The 17,112-nt window shown below is 42.5% G+C and overlaps 1 protein-coding gene across 1 annotated transcript in view; it reads left to right on the forward strand.

Annotated features, from left to right (window-relative positions):
- The window catches only part of CPVL (carboxypeptidase vitellogenic like), a 122,005-nt gene that overhangs the window by 83,938 nt on the left and 20,955 nt on the right, over positions 1-17,112 (forward strand). The window contains exon 11 of the mRNA XM_086693610.1: positions 3,300-3,482. Within this exon, the coding sequence (XP_086549736.1) occupies positions 3,300-3,482 (183 nt within the window). The remainder of the gene's footprint in view (positions 1-3,299; positions 3,483-17,112) is intronic.

Below are 17,112 nucleotides of genomic sequence, written 5' to 3' on the forward strand. Positions count from 1 at the left end.
CGCTCGACCGACTGAGCCACCCGGAAGCCCCGATGAAGCATCTTTTAAAAAAAAAACAATGTCACAATCCTAGAGTACAAAGAATCATAGTCTTCGCTGATGTTTTAATAAGAAGTATTTTTTCACGTCTTTGCAAAACCATCCATTTCACCGCGCTAACTGGTCAGACCTCGAGTAAAAGAAAAGAAAATTTTCCAGAGGGAGTGCCTTTGCCGTTGAAAGGAGGCTTCGCAGCTGTCCAGGAAGGAAAGCGAGGAAACAGGAAGGAAAGTGTTTAGGGGTGCTGCCTCGCGTGTCACTGGAGGCCAGCTGCAGCCAGTGATCCTCCTGTGCCTGGTTTTGTTACAGTCACTACTGAGAAGACAAGGGTAGCTGAAAGCCGCCTTCATTTCTGTCTCCTCCTCTCTGTCTTTAGATCTCGTTGCTTAAAATACCATCAAGCCTTGGGGAGAAGCTTGCCCCAGACTGTCCCAGGGTTAGCTTGAAAGCCCAGCGTCCTGGAAAACGCCTCAGGCCGGGGCAAACCCGGGGCTGTTGGTCACCCTAGAGGAAGGAGTGGAACAAATGTGTGCCAACGTGTGCCCTTGGGCTTCAGGACCACCCCCCACCCCCACCTCCACCCCCCCCCCCATGCTCCACGCTCACCCCTCCCCCCAGCCTCTTGGCTTACTGGATCCTGGGATATCTCCCCATTCATCCAGCCCTAAAGGCAACTGAAATATTCCTGTCAGGGCTGATGAGAGTAAATGTGACATTTAGATAAAAATAAAAGCTCTGGAATTCTTATATTTAATGCTGGCAGCCTTAAATGCCAGCTTTGAAATCATTTTGCTTGATCATTAATCTTTAATTTTTTTTTTTGTTGCATTTGACTTATGTGCCCTTTAGAAGTTAAAAATGTTTTCCTTGCTTTAAAAAGAAGATTTCCATTGCCCACCCTCCCCCCGAAGTGGGCCTTATACCCATCACATGCACAAAATTAGGCAGTTCAGCCCTTCACTGCCTCGTTCCAGAGAGTTAGTGCTCTCGTTTGTGTTGAGTCTTGAATAGCAAAGGGTACAGCTCAGGCACGGACTTCATTTCAATTCATTCCAACAAACCTGTGCTCTAATGCTGTACAAATAAGCCTGCTTTTTTGCCGTGACCTGTGGATTTGCATCCCCAAAAGAGAACACATTCAAATCAATTTCAAAATACACTGATGATAGTGAGATAGCTACAAGAGACCCTCAGAAAGAGGCAGGCTTCATTTAGTAGCCACGGAGTGGAAACCAGCCAGATGCACTTGTGTATTTGCTAGTTAATCAGCATCTTTTCATTGAATTCTGGAAGAGGAACCACTTTATAGATAATTATCTTTGTTAATCAGGCCTTCCTAGGATGATGGAGTATTTAAGCCTTGTTCCTTGGTACAGATCATGTGTAATTGCTTCCATACTGTTGGCAAGACAGCTGTAGGAGTTTTGCATGCACTGTAAGTACCCAAGGTCTTTGAGGCAATGTCTTTGTATAAACAACGCACATTTTTATGGCTATAGTTGAGTTGAGTTTTTTAAAGAGGCTTTAAATCGATCAGGAGTTTTCCCTTTGGGTTTCTGCTCAGGAGAGCGGAGGTGGTGGTGGTGACGGAGTAACATGAGAGGCCCAGGGCCCTTTCATCTTAGGCTGAATCCTGGCCCACTGCTGCTTGAGGATTTGGAGTGTGTAAAAGTCCTGGGCTGTTTAATTATGTGCAAGCCTTTTAAGAAGCCTGCACCAGGAGGGCAGAGATGGAAACATATGCAGTGAAACATTTTCTATCCAATTTGAGGATTCGACCAAAGGTCTTCACTTGAGCAAAACCAGAACTTCCAAGTAGATCAAAGGGTAGCGTGGAGTTGAGGAAAACCTCTTTGTTGGGGGTTGAGTGACAATGCCTTAGGAGAATTAAGGTCATGTTAGTTGCATAAAAACAACCTAAGAAGAGTGGAAAACAAAGGAGAAAATTACTCAGCTTTGTGCCACCTAAATTAACCAACCGTATTCCTTTTCTTTAAAGGTGCATGCCATATATGTAAATATGTATACCTATTTTATACGCTCATAATTGTGAAATATATTTGACTTTCAGCTTTCATACTTAACCGTGTGTGATAAGTATTGCTTATCACATTGCCACACGGTTCAATGAAACATTTTAAATGGTTTTGCACTATCCGATAGAAAATCTGTACCATAGTTCATGTAACCAGTCACTAATTATGGAACTTTTAGACTGTGTTCAAGTTTTTCATTATAAGACGTATAAGATGAACAGGGTGCTATATATATAGATATTTCTTTGGGCTTATTTTCATAGAATTCCTTTCACAATCTGGGGTTACGGGGACAGCGAGCCTCAACATGTTAAAATCTTTTTGTTAAAAATGGATCATTGCTGGGGCGCCTGGGTGGCTCAGTCGGTTAAGCGTCTGACCTCAGCCAGGTCACGATCTCACGGTCCGTGAGTTCGAGCCCCGCGTCAGGCTCTGGGCTGATGGCTCAGAGCCTGGAGCCTGTTTCCGATTCTGTGTCTCCCTCTCTCTCTGCCCCTCCCCCATTCATGCTCTGTCTCTCTCTGTCCCAAAAATAAATAAACGTTGAAAAAAAAATTAAAAAAAAAAATGGATCATTGCTTTCCTCAAGTGTGGTGCCATTTTTACACTTCCTCGGCATTGGATAGTATATGAATTCTTTTTCAAGCCAAATGAATATTATTTTTGGAGAAAAGACAAGACCTTGCTTCAGAGTTGGTTCTCCTATAATATCCACCAACTTATCACGCACACACACACACAAATGTATTCTAGGAAAAAAAGACATTCCTCATTGTCGACAAGTGGCTATCATGTTTAAGAAAAGGAGGTCTTAGAAGTTGCATGGCAAACATATTTGCCTCCAACGTGTAACAAATCTGAGACACCTGCGTCTATCTGTCCGCCTCAAAAAATCATAGTTGCCCCTATAAAGTCAATGTCAGAGGGGAGAATAATATGGATTCTCAGCTCCCGAGAGAATGCTCAGCTGCTGAGAGAAGCCTTTGTGCAGATTCCTATGAAGGTTCAAACTTTTGGAAGAATTGCAGTGGCTGAGACCAGGCTTGAGTTTATTTCAGGTTGTTGGGGTGTGTGGCCAACTGGAAAAAAATGACCCCGCTCCCCTGCTGGACTGGCCTCTCTCACATTACCTTTCTTCTCGTGCACACACTATCTATACGTAGATAGATTCGCTGCCTTCCCCTGCTGAATCCCGCATTTGCCCCCGGATCCGTTTCATTTCAGGTACTGATCTACAATGGCCAACTGGACATCATTGTGGCAGCCTCCCTGACAGAGCGCTCTTTGATGGCCATGAAGTGGAAAGGATCCCAGAAATACAAGCAGGCAGAAAGAAAAGTCTGGAAGATCTTTAAATCCGATAACGAAGTGGCCGGTTATGTGCGGCAAGTGGATGACTTCTGTCAGGTATGGAAACACTTTGGGACCTGTAAGCTGTGAGGAATGGGATGGGCGGATTGGAACTAAAGCCTGAGTACCAATAAGGCATGGCTGACCCTACACAGAGTCACGCAGTAGCCAAAGTGTGCCTTCTGCAGCCCTACTTTCCAGAGAGCAGGGTGGTATGAGTTCATTCAAGTACATAGTGCCTCATGCAAAACAGGAGGAAAGTGTAGATAATTGTTCAAGAGACAAGGTGACGATCAAAAAGACCATACTCAGCCCCAAAAGGCAAATCGTTAATGAGAGATTTAGTCTATTTGGGAACAAAGGAGAGCTTGAACAAACAACCTGAGTTAGATTCAGCGTAATCTCTTCTGGCAATTCTGTGCTCACATTTGTGTCTTACACATGGAGCCCCACGACAAAATCTGTCTATCTGATGCCCCCAGCGTGACCTCCACTTTAGAGGTCAGATGTTGCTCCTGGTGAAGCCCATCTACTGTGCCTCTAGTTTGCAGGTCTCAGCTTCTCAAGGATCAGCAGGGCTCCTTTGGTGACTATGTGATGATTACACTATTTACCTCCAGAAAGTTTTCGGAGAAATTAAGAATGTCCCCTAGTAAGCTTTTGCTTAGTTAGTCAAGAGAAGAAATTTAAATCTTCCAGACTAGTTTGATTTTTTTTTGAGAGAGAGAGATAGAGACAGCGTGAGTAGGGGAGGGGCAGATACAGAGGGAGATGGAGAATCCCAAGCAGGCTCTACACTGTGAGCGCGGCACCCTATGTGGGGCTCGAACTCACTCACAAAACTGTGAGATCATGACCTGAGCCAAAACCAAGAGTCGGACGCTTAATGGACTAAGCCACCCAGGCACCCCTTCACAATTTTCTTCTAAAGTTTATTTATTTATTTTGAGAGAGAGAGAGAGAGAGAGAGAGAGTGCATGTGTGAGTGGGGGAGAGGAAGAGAGAGAGACTCCTAAGGCAGTTCCACACTGTCAGCACAGAGCCCAACCCGGGACTGTATCTTACAAACTACGAGATCATGACCTCAGCCAAAATCAAGAGACCGATGCTTAACGACTGAGCCACCCAGGTGCCCCTTTCCTCAATTTTTTATTTGAGGCAACAATGGGACCTCAATTCTATAGGTTTGAATATTTGGAATTACAGCTTTCCAAGTACCCGAGCTTACCACTAGGCAAATCCATGCTCCAAATAAAAATTAATCTCAGAGGAGTGCCTGGGTGGCTCAGTTGGTTAAGCATCCAACTTCGGCTCAGGTCATAATGTCACAGTTGGTGAGTTTGAGCCCCACATCCAGCTCTGTGCTGACAGCTTGTTGCCTGGAGCTTGCTTTGGATTCTGTGTCTCCCTCTCTCTGCCTCTCTCCTGCTCGTGCTCTGTCTCTCTCTCTAAAAAATAATAAACAAACATTAAAAAAAGAAATTAATCTCAGAGGCTTACTGGGTACTTTGGGATAGTAAAAAAGAATTTCATAAGGGTCACTGGGTTATGATATACATTTGTGTTGGAAGGAATGATAGATCAAGTAGAAATTACTGGTAGTCTAATGTATAAAGATACTTTCCTTCCCCCGCCCGAGTCATTCTAGCCATTGAATAACGTAAGAAATTTAAATATCTTGTAACGTTGACTACCTGGGACAAAGGAAATGGTAGAGAGACATATTTCTGGGCTCACGTAAAGGGAAACTATGTTGGAAAATTTATAACATTATAGTTTCTAGATCAAGATAAATTACACCAAAGAATTAAAAACCAGTGCCGTAGCAAACGGAATGAGTCAGAGTAGAAACAGTTCCGACGGAATGCATGTGAGGTTTGAAACCGAGGGGGGGGGGGCGGGAAGGATGAAGAGTGGAGGGTCTGTTGACCTGCAGAGGGATTTGGAGATAAGACGGTGAGAGCTGTGTCTATCCTGTGTGCTTCTGTAAACTGGAGCACAGGCAGTCTTGGACTGGATATTGACTTGGGAACCACAATAGCAGGTTAACTCTGAAGACTGATTCCAAAAGATTGGAATTCCGGGACAAGTGGAGGCTCTCCATTTGCAGAAAGTAATCTGGACTTCATTTTTGGTATTTATTTGCTGTCTTTAAATAACAGGTTCTATAGCAATCCAATTCCTTCTTTTTAAAAGAGAAAAGAAAAAGTCAACGTTTCAACGTCTGAAATTGCATTTTAATTGATGCCCATGTACACAATTTTACATAAATTTTACGTAATTTTAACAATGTTATATAAGATTGATTCTGCCGTGTTTCTTTCTTATAATAAAATTATTTATTGAGTTACAGCATAATATAGAAAACATTCACAAGTCACAAATGTATAGGTAAATGAATTTTCACAGAGCAAATGTATAGGTAAATGTAACCATCACCTAGATAAAGAAATAGAATAGAGCAATGTCCCCACTGTAGTCACTATTCCCCCTTCTTCCCAGAGTATCCACTGTCCTGAGTTCTAATATCCGAGGTTACTTTTGCTAGATTTTGAATTTTGACAAATGGACATATTCTCTATATGCCCTTTCTGTGTGGCATTTTTGCTTGACTTTATATTAATGACATTTACTTATTCTTTTGCATGTAGCAGTTGCCACTTTATTTTCATTGTGGTACAGTGTTCTAATATATATTTTTATATTATTATAATATGTAATATTATATGATTATTATTTATAAGTAATATATATTTAACATATGATTTTTCTATTCTCCTTTTACATCCATTTTTACTTTATTTATTTTGTTATTAAGTGCATATAACTTCAGAACTGTTATACTTTCTTGGCAAATTAAATCTTTTATTCTTATGAAATGTCCCATTTTATGTCTAGTGATGCTTCTCGCCCTAAAATCTAATTTGGTGATAGTAGGGTAACAATGCCAACTTCTTTTTGATTAATATTTGCATGGGATATCTTTTTCAATGCTTTGATTTTAATCTTTCTGAATGCTTATATTTAAGATGTATCTCTTTTAAGTAGTGTATAATTGGGTTTTGTTTTTCTTTAATGGAGCCTGACAATATTTTTTAAATGAGATAGTCCATTTACATTTAGTGTAATTACTGATATATTTGTGTTTAAATCTACTACTTTACTGTTTATTTCCTATTTGTCTTATTTGTATTTCAATGTTCTCTTCCTCATTGTGTCCTTTAATATTACTCAAATGTTTTATATCATTTTCATTTCTTTCCCTATTCTATAAGCTTGTCAGGGTATACATTCTGTAATCTTGTTTAATGATTATACTCAAGGGTAAAATGTAAATTCTAGACTTATTCAATCCTAATATAAATTAGAATTTTACCACTTTCCAGATAAATGCAAGAACCTTAGATCTTCCTTGCCAACTCTCCTCCTTTTTGTGTTATCATTAAAAACAGTACGAAAAGGGGGGGGTGGCGCCTGGGTGGCTCAGATGGTTAAGCGTCTGACCGGCTCAGGTCATGACCTTGCGGTTTGTGAGTTGGAACCCTGCATTGGGCTCTGTGCTGACAGCTCAGAGCCTGGAGCTTGCTTTGGATTCTGTCTCCCTCTCTCTGGCCCTCTGCCACTCATACTCTGTCTCTCTCTCTCAAAAATAAATAAAACATTAAAAAAATTAAAAAGCAAAAAATATTCTACATGTAATTCAAACACCACAAACCGTTATTTGCATCATGTTACACAACCAGTGTCACTGTGACTTACCCATAAATTTACCCATTCAGTTGCCCCTTAGCGTTTCTTGCATTTCCATGCTTCAGACTGGAATTATTTTTCCTTGCTTAAAAAAAAAAAATCTCTTTATTATTTACTTTAGTAAAGTTGTGTTGGCAGCCATTTCTATTGTTGGTTGTCTGAAAATGTCTTTGTGTCACCTTTAATTGAGAAGTACATTTTTCATGGAATTGAATTTTAGCTAGGCAGTTATTGTCTTTCAGCACATAAAAGATATTACTCTGTTGTCCTCTGACTTGTATCACTTCTGATCAGAAGCTGTCCATTTTACTACTGCTCCTTTGGAGGTGGTTTCTTTTTCCACCTGACTACTTTTAGGATTTTCTCAGTTTTTGGTTTTCAAAAGATTTGACTATGTGTATGTAGCTGTGATTTTAAGTGTGGTGTGTGTGTGTGTGTGTGTGTGTGTGTGTGTGTGTGTGTGTGTGTGTGTGTTATACGGGTTTCTTAAGCTTTTTGAAACTATAACTTGATATCTTTTGTCATATTTGTCATTATCTCTTCAAATCCTGCTTGTTCTCTGTTCTCTCTTTCCTCTCCCATGAAGACCTAATTATGCGAACATTAGACCTTTTCATTTCATCCCATATAGCTTTATTTCTGTTCTTTCTTCTTTCCATTCTTCAGTTTTGATATTTTCAATTCTCTCTTCTAGTTTTCTGTTCTTCTCTGCTGCTATTCCGGATATATTATTTAGCCCATTTATTTTTTAATCATGGCAATTGGTTTTTTTATAGTTCTGGAATTTTAGTTTTATTCTTTTTTATAGATCTCAACTTTCACATTATTATCTATTCCTCACCTTGTTATCTATTTTTCGGGAACACATTAATCCACTTAGTTTGATGCCCATTGCTGATAAATTTTAGGTTTGTATCACCAATTAGCCTGACTCTCTTTTTTCATGGTAACCGGATCCTTTTCTCTGGTATGCCTACAAGTTTTCAAGTGAATGTCAGGCATTATGCAGGTAGAATTATAGAGATAGTTTGAGTTTGTGGCTGATGATACTTTCCATCAAAGAGATTTTACTTTGCTTCTGTCAGGCAGTTAGAATAGGGGTCAAGCACTTTGATCAAGTCTGGAATTGATTATATTTAAATCTGTATGTTAGCTGGTCTATTTCCATGGTCCTAAATTGACATTTGTAGTGTTAACCAGGGCCTCTGCTCTTTGGCAGCCTATGAACACCAATTTTTGTCTCCCCAAAGTTCCAAGCAGGTTTCCAGCCTCTTATCTATTCCTTTAATAAAGGTTTTGTAGCCTCTTGGCCCTGAATCAACCATTGCTTTTATGGTGAAAGGACCACAGGATATCCGATTAGCTTTTTGCCCTCCTCTCTACTTTGTAAGCCTGGCCCCTTATGGTAGTCAGAATAATGGTTCCCCAAAGTAGCCCTTCTAATCTCTGGAACCTGTCAATATGTTATATCATATGGAAGAAGGAATTAAGGCTACATGTGGAAATAAGGTTGCTAATCCTCTGACCCAGAGATGGGAAAATTATTCTGGATTATCCAGATGGACCCAATGCAATTACAAAGATCCTTGTAAGAGAATGAGGGAGGAGGCACTTGGCTGCCTTAGTTGGCAGAGCATGAGATTCTTAATCTTAGGGTCATGAGTTTGAGCCCCATGTTGGGGATATAGTTTACTTACAAAAAAATAAGTGAGGGGTGCCTGGGTGGCTTAGTCAGTTAAGCATTCGACCTCAGCTCAGGTCATGATCTCGCAGTTCATGAGTTTGAGCCCCATGTCAGGCTCTATGCTGACAGCTCAGGGCCTGGAGACTGCTTCAGATTCTGTGTCTCCCTCTCTCTGCCCCTTGCCTGCTCACACTGTGTCTCTCACTCTCTCTCTCTCTCTGAAAAGTAAATAAACATTAACAAAAATTTTTTTAAGTACAAGTGAGAGGCTGATGAGTCAGAGCCAGAGATTTGAGGATGATACACCGCTGACCTTGAAAAGAGCAAAAGCAACCGTGAGCCAAGGAGTTCAAGCAGCCTATAGAAGCTAAAAAAAAAAAAAAAAAAAAAAAAGACATTGATAGAGGCTCTATCCTCTAGAGCCTCCAGAAGGAACAGAACTCTGCCAACATCTTGATTTTAGTCCATCAAGACCATTTTGGACTTCTAACCTTCAGGATTACAAGAAATGTGTGTTGTTACAAAGGCACTGAATATGTGGTAATTTGTCACAGCAACAATGGGAAACTCACACACGCCTCACATCCTGGCTGCCTTGGTAGATCACCATGACTTTTAAATGGGCGTGTTCTGTATTTTGTCCAGCTTTTCTAGTTTTCATCGTTGGTTTTGGTTTTTTAGCAGGAGGATTGAGAGCAACAAATTTTTTTTGCCAAGACAGGAAGTGGCAGTTGTTGCTCTCTTCTTTTAATGTATCAGATTTTATATCAAATATATCACATTTTCAGAGTTATGGCATAAATTCTTAACTTATCTTTAAGTAATATTCCGTTGAATGGATGTAATTAATTTTCCAAACAATCCTCTTCTTGTTGGCCTTTTAAGAGTGTTTGTTGTTGTTGTTATTATTATTGTTATTTTCTAACAAATATGTGTTTCAGTAGTTCTGATCAGTCGAAAAACACACTATAATTTTTTTGTGTGTGCAAAATAACAAAAGATAGGAAGGAACAGAAGATATACCAACCAAAGACAGGAGTTATAAGGGTGGGTTCATCATTTATGTTCAGTAAAGATAAAGTAGCTTTGCTTCTTGAGCACGTGTGCTGGACATTGTGATTGGCGCTTCGTGGATATTACCAGAACATCCTTGCAAATCATACAGTGTCATTTCCATTTTACATATGAGGAAACAGACCCTGAGAAGGTTAGCAACCCTGTATCATCCAATGACAGGAAGGGGATTCAAACTTTATTCATTTTGTTCCCATAGCGCGTTTGCCAATGTCTGTCATATTGCCTCTGATATTTAATTGCCAGTCGGGTGGGGAATGTTAGCTCAGTAGAAGGGAGGTTCTCAGGACAAAAAAAGACTCCTTTATGTAATTTTTTCATGTGCTTGAAAGGTATTTGTTAAGCTTTCTTTAGGTGCAATATAAAAGAGTTACTTACTGAAACTCATTAGGTTCTGAAGTTACCTCCAGCAATATTTGAGCACAATGTTCTAAAAAATAGGGATAATAATAATAGTTACCTGCTGTGGACTAAATTGTGTGTCTCCTGATTCATATGTTGAAGACCTAACCTACAATGTGATGATATTTGGAGATAAGACCTATAAGGAAGTCGTTAAAGTTAAATGAGGTTGTAAGGACAAGGCCCTGATTCTATGGGGTTAGTGTCCTTATAAGAAAAGACACCAGGGGCGCCTGGGTGGCTCAGTCAGTTGAACATCCGACTTTGGCTCAGGTCATGTTCTCACGGCTTGTGAGGTCGGGCTCTGTGCTGATGGCTCAGAGCCTGGAGCCTGCTTTGGATTCTGTGTCTCCCTGTCTTTCTGCCCCTCCCTCACTCACACTTGGTCTGTCTCTCACAATAAATAAACATTAAAAAAAAAAAAGAAAAAACAAAACAAAAGACACCAGAGAGCTCACTTGCTCTCCCTCTCTCTGCCACATAAAGACACAGCAAGAAGGCAGCCCTCTACAAGCCAGAAATAGAGCTTACACCAGAAACCAAAACAGCCAGCACTTGGTCTCAGCTCCAGAACTATAAGAAATAAATTTCTCTTGTCTAAGAACAACAGTCTGTGGGGTGCCTGGGTGGCTCAGTCGGTTAAGCATCTGACTTTGGCTCAGGTCGTGATCTCATGGTCCATGAGTTCAAGCCCCACATCAGGCTGTCTGCTATGTGCACATAGCCTGCTTCGGATCCTCTGTCCCCCCTCTCTATCTGCCCCTCCCCTGCCTGTGCTCTCTCTCTGTCTCTCTCAAAATAAATAAACAAACTTAAAAAAAATTTAAAAAAGAACATTCTATGTTATCCTTATAGAATTATTAAGGGAATTCAACAAGTGATTAGCATAGAGCAGAACCTTTTCATAGTAAATGCTTATTATTATTACCCCAAATCACATATAAGAATCTACATAACAAAAGGTAAATTGTAAATAGTAAGTCAAGATCAGGGAAAGTGTTTGATTGAAAATCAACCCTTGGGGGAAAGTTTATTTTATTTTTTATTTTTTTAACATTTTATTTATTTTTGAGACAGGGAGAGACAGAGCATGAACAGGGGAGGGTCAGAGAGAGGGAGACACAGAATCCGAAACAGGCTCCAGGCTCTGTGCTGTCAGCGGGGCTCGAACTCACGGACCGCGAGATCATGACCTGAGCCAAAGTCGGCCACTTAACCGACTGAGCCACCCAGGCGCCCCAGGGAAAGTTTAAATATTAAGATTTAGGCTATTAAGGGCAAACATGAAAGTGGGACTGCTAGGGAGCGATGGACGTGTCCCTTGTCCTCGCCTGCTGCACTGCTTTATGATGACAATCCCACCGGGCACACTCAACACGTCCTCCAGATCCTTGATGGCTGCTTCCGCCCACCTGTGTCTCTGTGTCCCTCAACCAGCCTCGTGAACCACGCCAGCACTTGGCAGTGCCCATGTGACCGGCTTGGCTCGGTGCATAGAGTATCTAGCTTGGGAGGCTACGGGGCAGTGTGCACCACAGAGGTGGGAAAAGGGATTGGCCGCCACTCAGGAACTTGTGACAAATACCCCACTAAACCCCACTGACTCCTCTTGTGAATGCGAAGCACATTGAGCGATGAAATGGCCCTCCTCCGGCTGCCAAAAAGTGGTAACAAAAGAAGCAAGGCCCACATGTGTTTGTGATAGGGAGTGTTTTACCACACGGCCAGGGATCCGCATTTTATGTAGGTGATTTTAAAATGTTGGCAGAACTCCCGCCCCCCTTATGCTTCAGTGTAGGATTGGGGGTGGTGCGCGGAGACGAGGGGAATTAAGGAGGGAAATGAGCTCCGGGGCTAACAAAGGCATTCTCTGTGAGCCTTCGGATGAGAATACCGCCCAAATGTCAAGCGTCTGATAATGAAAAAAACGGGCCTGAGCCACGGACTTGCTTTTCAGCAACAGCAGCGTGTAAATGTGTCTGCCAAGAAAGAAACCTCACTCTTTGCCAGACTCCACAGCTCTTAATTTAAAAATCGAAACCAAAGTAGACTTGTCTCCGGATGGTTGCCTAAAATGTCCGCTTCAGAGGATGACAGCTGTCCCTGGGGAGCAACAGGGTGGAGAGAGCGCCATTCTGCCCACGTGTTCCCGTCAGGCGATGCCTGGGAAAACCAAAGGCAGCTCCAGCCAGCCTGCGGAGATCAGGTGAAGAAGGAGGGCTGGTTGTTGCCTCCTACTCATTCCCTAGGAGGCAGCACGCCTTTGGTATCTACGCGATTCTGAGAATTGGAGACAGCCGTATTACATCATCTGGGGCAGTGGGCTTCTCTCAGTTTGTTCATCTGTAAAATGCAAGGTTTGGACTGAGTTATCTGTAAGATATCTAAGAAAGATCTGAAATACCTATTTTTCATTAATGCCTAGAAGGGCTCAGTTAGCAAGCAACATAGAATAGTACAGTGACCTTCAGTGTGTGTGTGTGTGTGTGTGTGTGTGTGTGTGTGTGGACTTAATAGTGTTACAGTGTAGACCAAAGGTCTAATCTTCTTCTCCTTGGCTGGTGACAACCCATGGCCACCTGTTGCTCCTTTTGGGGTCTTTCTCCACCCTTCTCCAAAAGTCGGTTACTGTTCATGATCTGTGAGCATGCTGTCACTGCTTTTGAAATGCGGGCTATTTTGTTATTACGCTATTTTGTTTTTATACCATTGAATTGTCATTTTCACCCTAAGGAAGTTTTGACTCCACATTTAGAAATATAAAATTTTAAGCAGAATAACACTGGTGAATTTCTTTAAGAATATCTTTCTAAAATAAACTTCAAAGGGGTGCCTGGGTGGCTCCGTTGGTTAAGCGTCCTACTTTGGCTCAGATCACGATCTCTCAGTCCTTGAGTTCAAGCCTCGCGTCTGGCTCTGTGCTAACAGCTCAGAGCCTGGAGCCTGCTTTGGATTCTGTGTCTCCCTCTCTCTCTGCCCCTCTCCCGCTCGCTCGCTTTCTCTCTCTCTCTCTCTCTCAAAAATAAACATTAAAGAAAATAAAAATAAATTTCATGAGGCTAAAGTTTCTGAAGAAAGCACTGCAACCATTTCAAATGTTTCCATCTTTATTTCACTGAAAATATTTTATTGAGACTAATTATTTTCCATGTACACATTGAAAGAAAGGGTTGAGTCACCGGTCCATTTTCATTCTTATCAAATCTTACTGGGCATAAGTTTCTGCTAACATGAGTTTTGCAGAATTTCAAACAAGCCTATTTTTCCCGACTGCAATTTGAGTCATTGTTATTTTTATTTCGTATTTTCATTATCAATATCAATTCAGGTTATTTAATAATTACAGGATGGATTGTCTCAGCTAGGTAGCATTTTACAGCCGAAGCAAATTTTAGATCTCATTTTCCAGGTGGGAAAACTGAAGCCCAGGGGTTAAGTGACTGTCCAAAGTCTCCTACCCATTTAACGACTGAGCTGGGATTAGATTCCAGGCCTCCTGGCTTCCAGCCCAGTGGTTTTCTACTTCACAAGGGTACACACCTCTGGAATGATGCATTAGCAGCTGCATGCTAGCACAGTGAAAACTGCCACCTGCATACCTGTCTGCCGTAATTCGAGAAGGCCTGGGAAATCTCACATCTGATGTTTTCACATCTGATGTTAGGTGTGAAGTCACATGCGTGTGCCCACTTCCTATGGACAGAGCATCAGGGTTTTTAACAGGTACTAGAGCTTACTAGGAGGTGAGGTCAGGCTCACCCAATGTTAAGAAGAGTTATGGCTTCATCTGGGAACTTCTGATATTGATAAAAGAACAGATGCTGAAATTAGCTAAAATGAGCAGAGAAAACATGGTAGGCAGAGCCTCAAGGTGGGTGCCTGAAGAGCAGGCCACCAGCAGAGCACACAGCTTACTGGTTTCCAGTCTGGAGCCTGGAGAATGAAAACCAGGAGAGAGACTGGGAAAGGTCCTGTGCCCTCAATGATAGGAAAGTGGTGAGTGCTCCATTGTTGAAGTAGTGGGAGCCCTTGAAGGTGGCTTTTCTTTTTCAATTTTTTTTTCAATTTGTTTAAAGTTTTTTTTTTTTTGTTTTGTTTTTTTTTGAGAGAGAGAGAGAGAGAATGAACATGGGAGGGGCAGAGAGAGGGAGAGAGAGAATCCCAAGCAGGCTCCACACCATCAGCATGGAGCCCAACATGGGGCTCGAACTCATGAACCATGAGAGCATGACCTCAGCTGAAACCGAGAGCTGGACACTTAACCAACTTAGCTACCCAGGTTCCCCTCCAGTTTTTTAAAGTGTCAAATACTAATACCATAAAACTTATCATCTTAACCATTTTTAAATTTCATTTAATTAATTATTTCCTTTTAAGTAGGCTCCACAGCCAACATGGGGCTTAAACTCATGACCCTGAGATCAAGAGTCAACTGAGCCAGCTATTCCCCCCGTAACCCTACCCATTTTTAAGTGTGTTATTCAGTGGTATTAAAAGCTTTCATGATATCGTGCATCCATCACCACCGTCCATCTCCATGGCTCTTTTCATCTCCTCAGCTGAAACTGAAGCTATTGAACATTACCTCCCCACTCCCCAACCCCAGCCCCTGGCCAACCGCTGTCCTACACATTCTACTTCCTGTCTCTGTGAACTGGACGGCTCTAAGTATCTCTAATAAATGGAAACATACAATGTTTGTCACCATGGAAGGTGGTTAAGCACGTTTGCAAAGCTGTCCTTTGGGAAGTTTAAAATGGCAGCAGTCGGATGAATTCAGGGTGGAGAGAGGTCAGGGAAGGGGATCCTGGGAAATAAGGAGTCTTGTAAGGAGCTCTATTGGAAGAAGCTTCTTCACCTATTTCCTGAGCCCAGTGCTTGATTCTGAGGTCCTGAAATGGAGGCTGTGGGGATAAGCTTTGGAATGTTGTGAGGACCGATTGCTGTTTGAGAAGTGGTGTTTACTCTGTGGTCACACCGACTTAAAAGCTAAGTATCCACAGGGAGAGCCTACATGCTGGTGTCATTCTAGTGTTCTCCTTGGGCAGCCACAATAAGCACCACCAGCCCCCTAAAGCACAAGCCCTGAGCCACGATTGCACCTTGACCCTGACCTGAGTGTGTCTTGTGAGAGACCTCAGGCCGGTGGGCTGCCATACTCTCCCCAAGGGCTTCTCCCTGAGTTTTCAACAGGAATGAGACCTTCTGCTGGAGGTTATGTACAGAGAAACCAAAGGCAAGGAGCCCCCCTCGCCCCTCACTGTTTTGGAGACTCGTGACCAATGGAAGGTGGTCTGGTGTCAGGAGAGGAAGGTAGACTCTGGAGCTAGACAAACCTCGTGTGAATTTCTTGCCACTCACTGGCTGGGGGCCCCTTCTGGTGCTGTAAACTCTGAGCGAGAAGGGTGTTGGGAGGGCCCAAGGGAATGGCTAATGACGGCCACCAGTTCTTCCGCATTTGTCAGCGCTCGGGCCCGCGGCCTGTCACACACTTTTTAGCTACCGTTTTACGGAATGCTAATCGCTTCCCTGTAAATTACGTGATCGTACTTACTGGTTTACAAAGGAGGAAACACAAGTTTCACCTGCGCAACGTGCTTAATCGTGGTAGTGGTATTTGAGATCTGACAATATCAAATCGTGGCAGCGTCTGATATTTGACAGGGTCAAAGAGTAGTAATGTCTGAGATTTGATGACCCAAATCTCAACCTTTCCCTTGCGCCACCATGCCTCTAAGTACAGCAGTGAGGGCAGTGTCGGGGGAAGGGATGGGATACTCCTGTTGGCCGGACTAGTCTACACGTCTGGCCTCGGGGTGCGTATGTGATGGTGGTGACAGAGGTGGGGGCGATGGCCAGTATATTTGGCAGTGCATCCGGTCCACGTGGCAAAGTCCGTTTCCTAAAGGAAAGTAGGGTGCTTACAAGAGGGAGGAGGAGAGGGAAAGCATGATGTGCAGACAGAAAGCAGTAAGAACCCCAGCTTCCCAGGTGTGCCCTTCTAAAACTAACATTCACTTTGTTTTATTTCTTTGACTACACACAACTGTCAAACGGAGCCAAGAATAACCACAGTCCTTTGAGTCCAAAGGGAGGCCAGGCTGGGATTGGAACCTTTCCACAGATAATCCACAGAGGGAGTGACAGAGAGCTGGCCATTTGCGTCTCTTGGACTTTCTCCTGACAACTGTTGTTGTTTTGTTTTTTGTTTTGTTTTGTGGTTTTTTTTTTGGAATTTTAAACACCCTAGGGAGCATTAAGAACTATTCCCCAAAGAACTAACAATTCCAGAAAGGGCTTCATCAAGTCCTTGGTGCCCCTAACAAAATCAGAGTAAGCAAAGAGCAACAAATGTGATTTTTTGTGTGTGTTTGACTAGTTGAGAAGGGAGGCGATGAAGTTAAAACAGTATTTAATGGAAGAAAGTAACTGTTAAACAGATTTGAGATGATGATTACCAAATGCAGCTAATTCCCTGGGGACATGTTTTGGCTTTGTTACAGAAATTGTTACCCAGAGTCTTCCTCTCTCTCCCAGCTCTTGTCGCTTTCTACAAAGAGCCCTGTCCTGATTCATAGGTTCTTTGTCTCCATCACTAGATCTGGGAAAAGTTCTGTCCACGCATGGGAATCAGGTGGTGAGCAGAAAACCAGAACATAGCGGTCAAACCACGATGACGGTGATGGCGATGGCGATGGCTTGCTATCATCAGAGAGCTCCATGGTAGTCACGGGCTAAGTTCTCCAGAATCAGGCATTTGGGCCAAGGTTGGGGTAT

Source organism: Puma concolor, chromosome A2, assembly GCF_028749965.1.
Source record: "Puma concolor isolate L17-30 chromosome A2, mPumCon1.1.hap2, whole genome shotgun sequence".
In the NCBI taxonomy this organism is placed as follows: domain Eukaryota; kingdom Metazoa; phylum Chordata; class Mammalia; order Carnivora; family Felidae; genus Puma; species Puma concolor.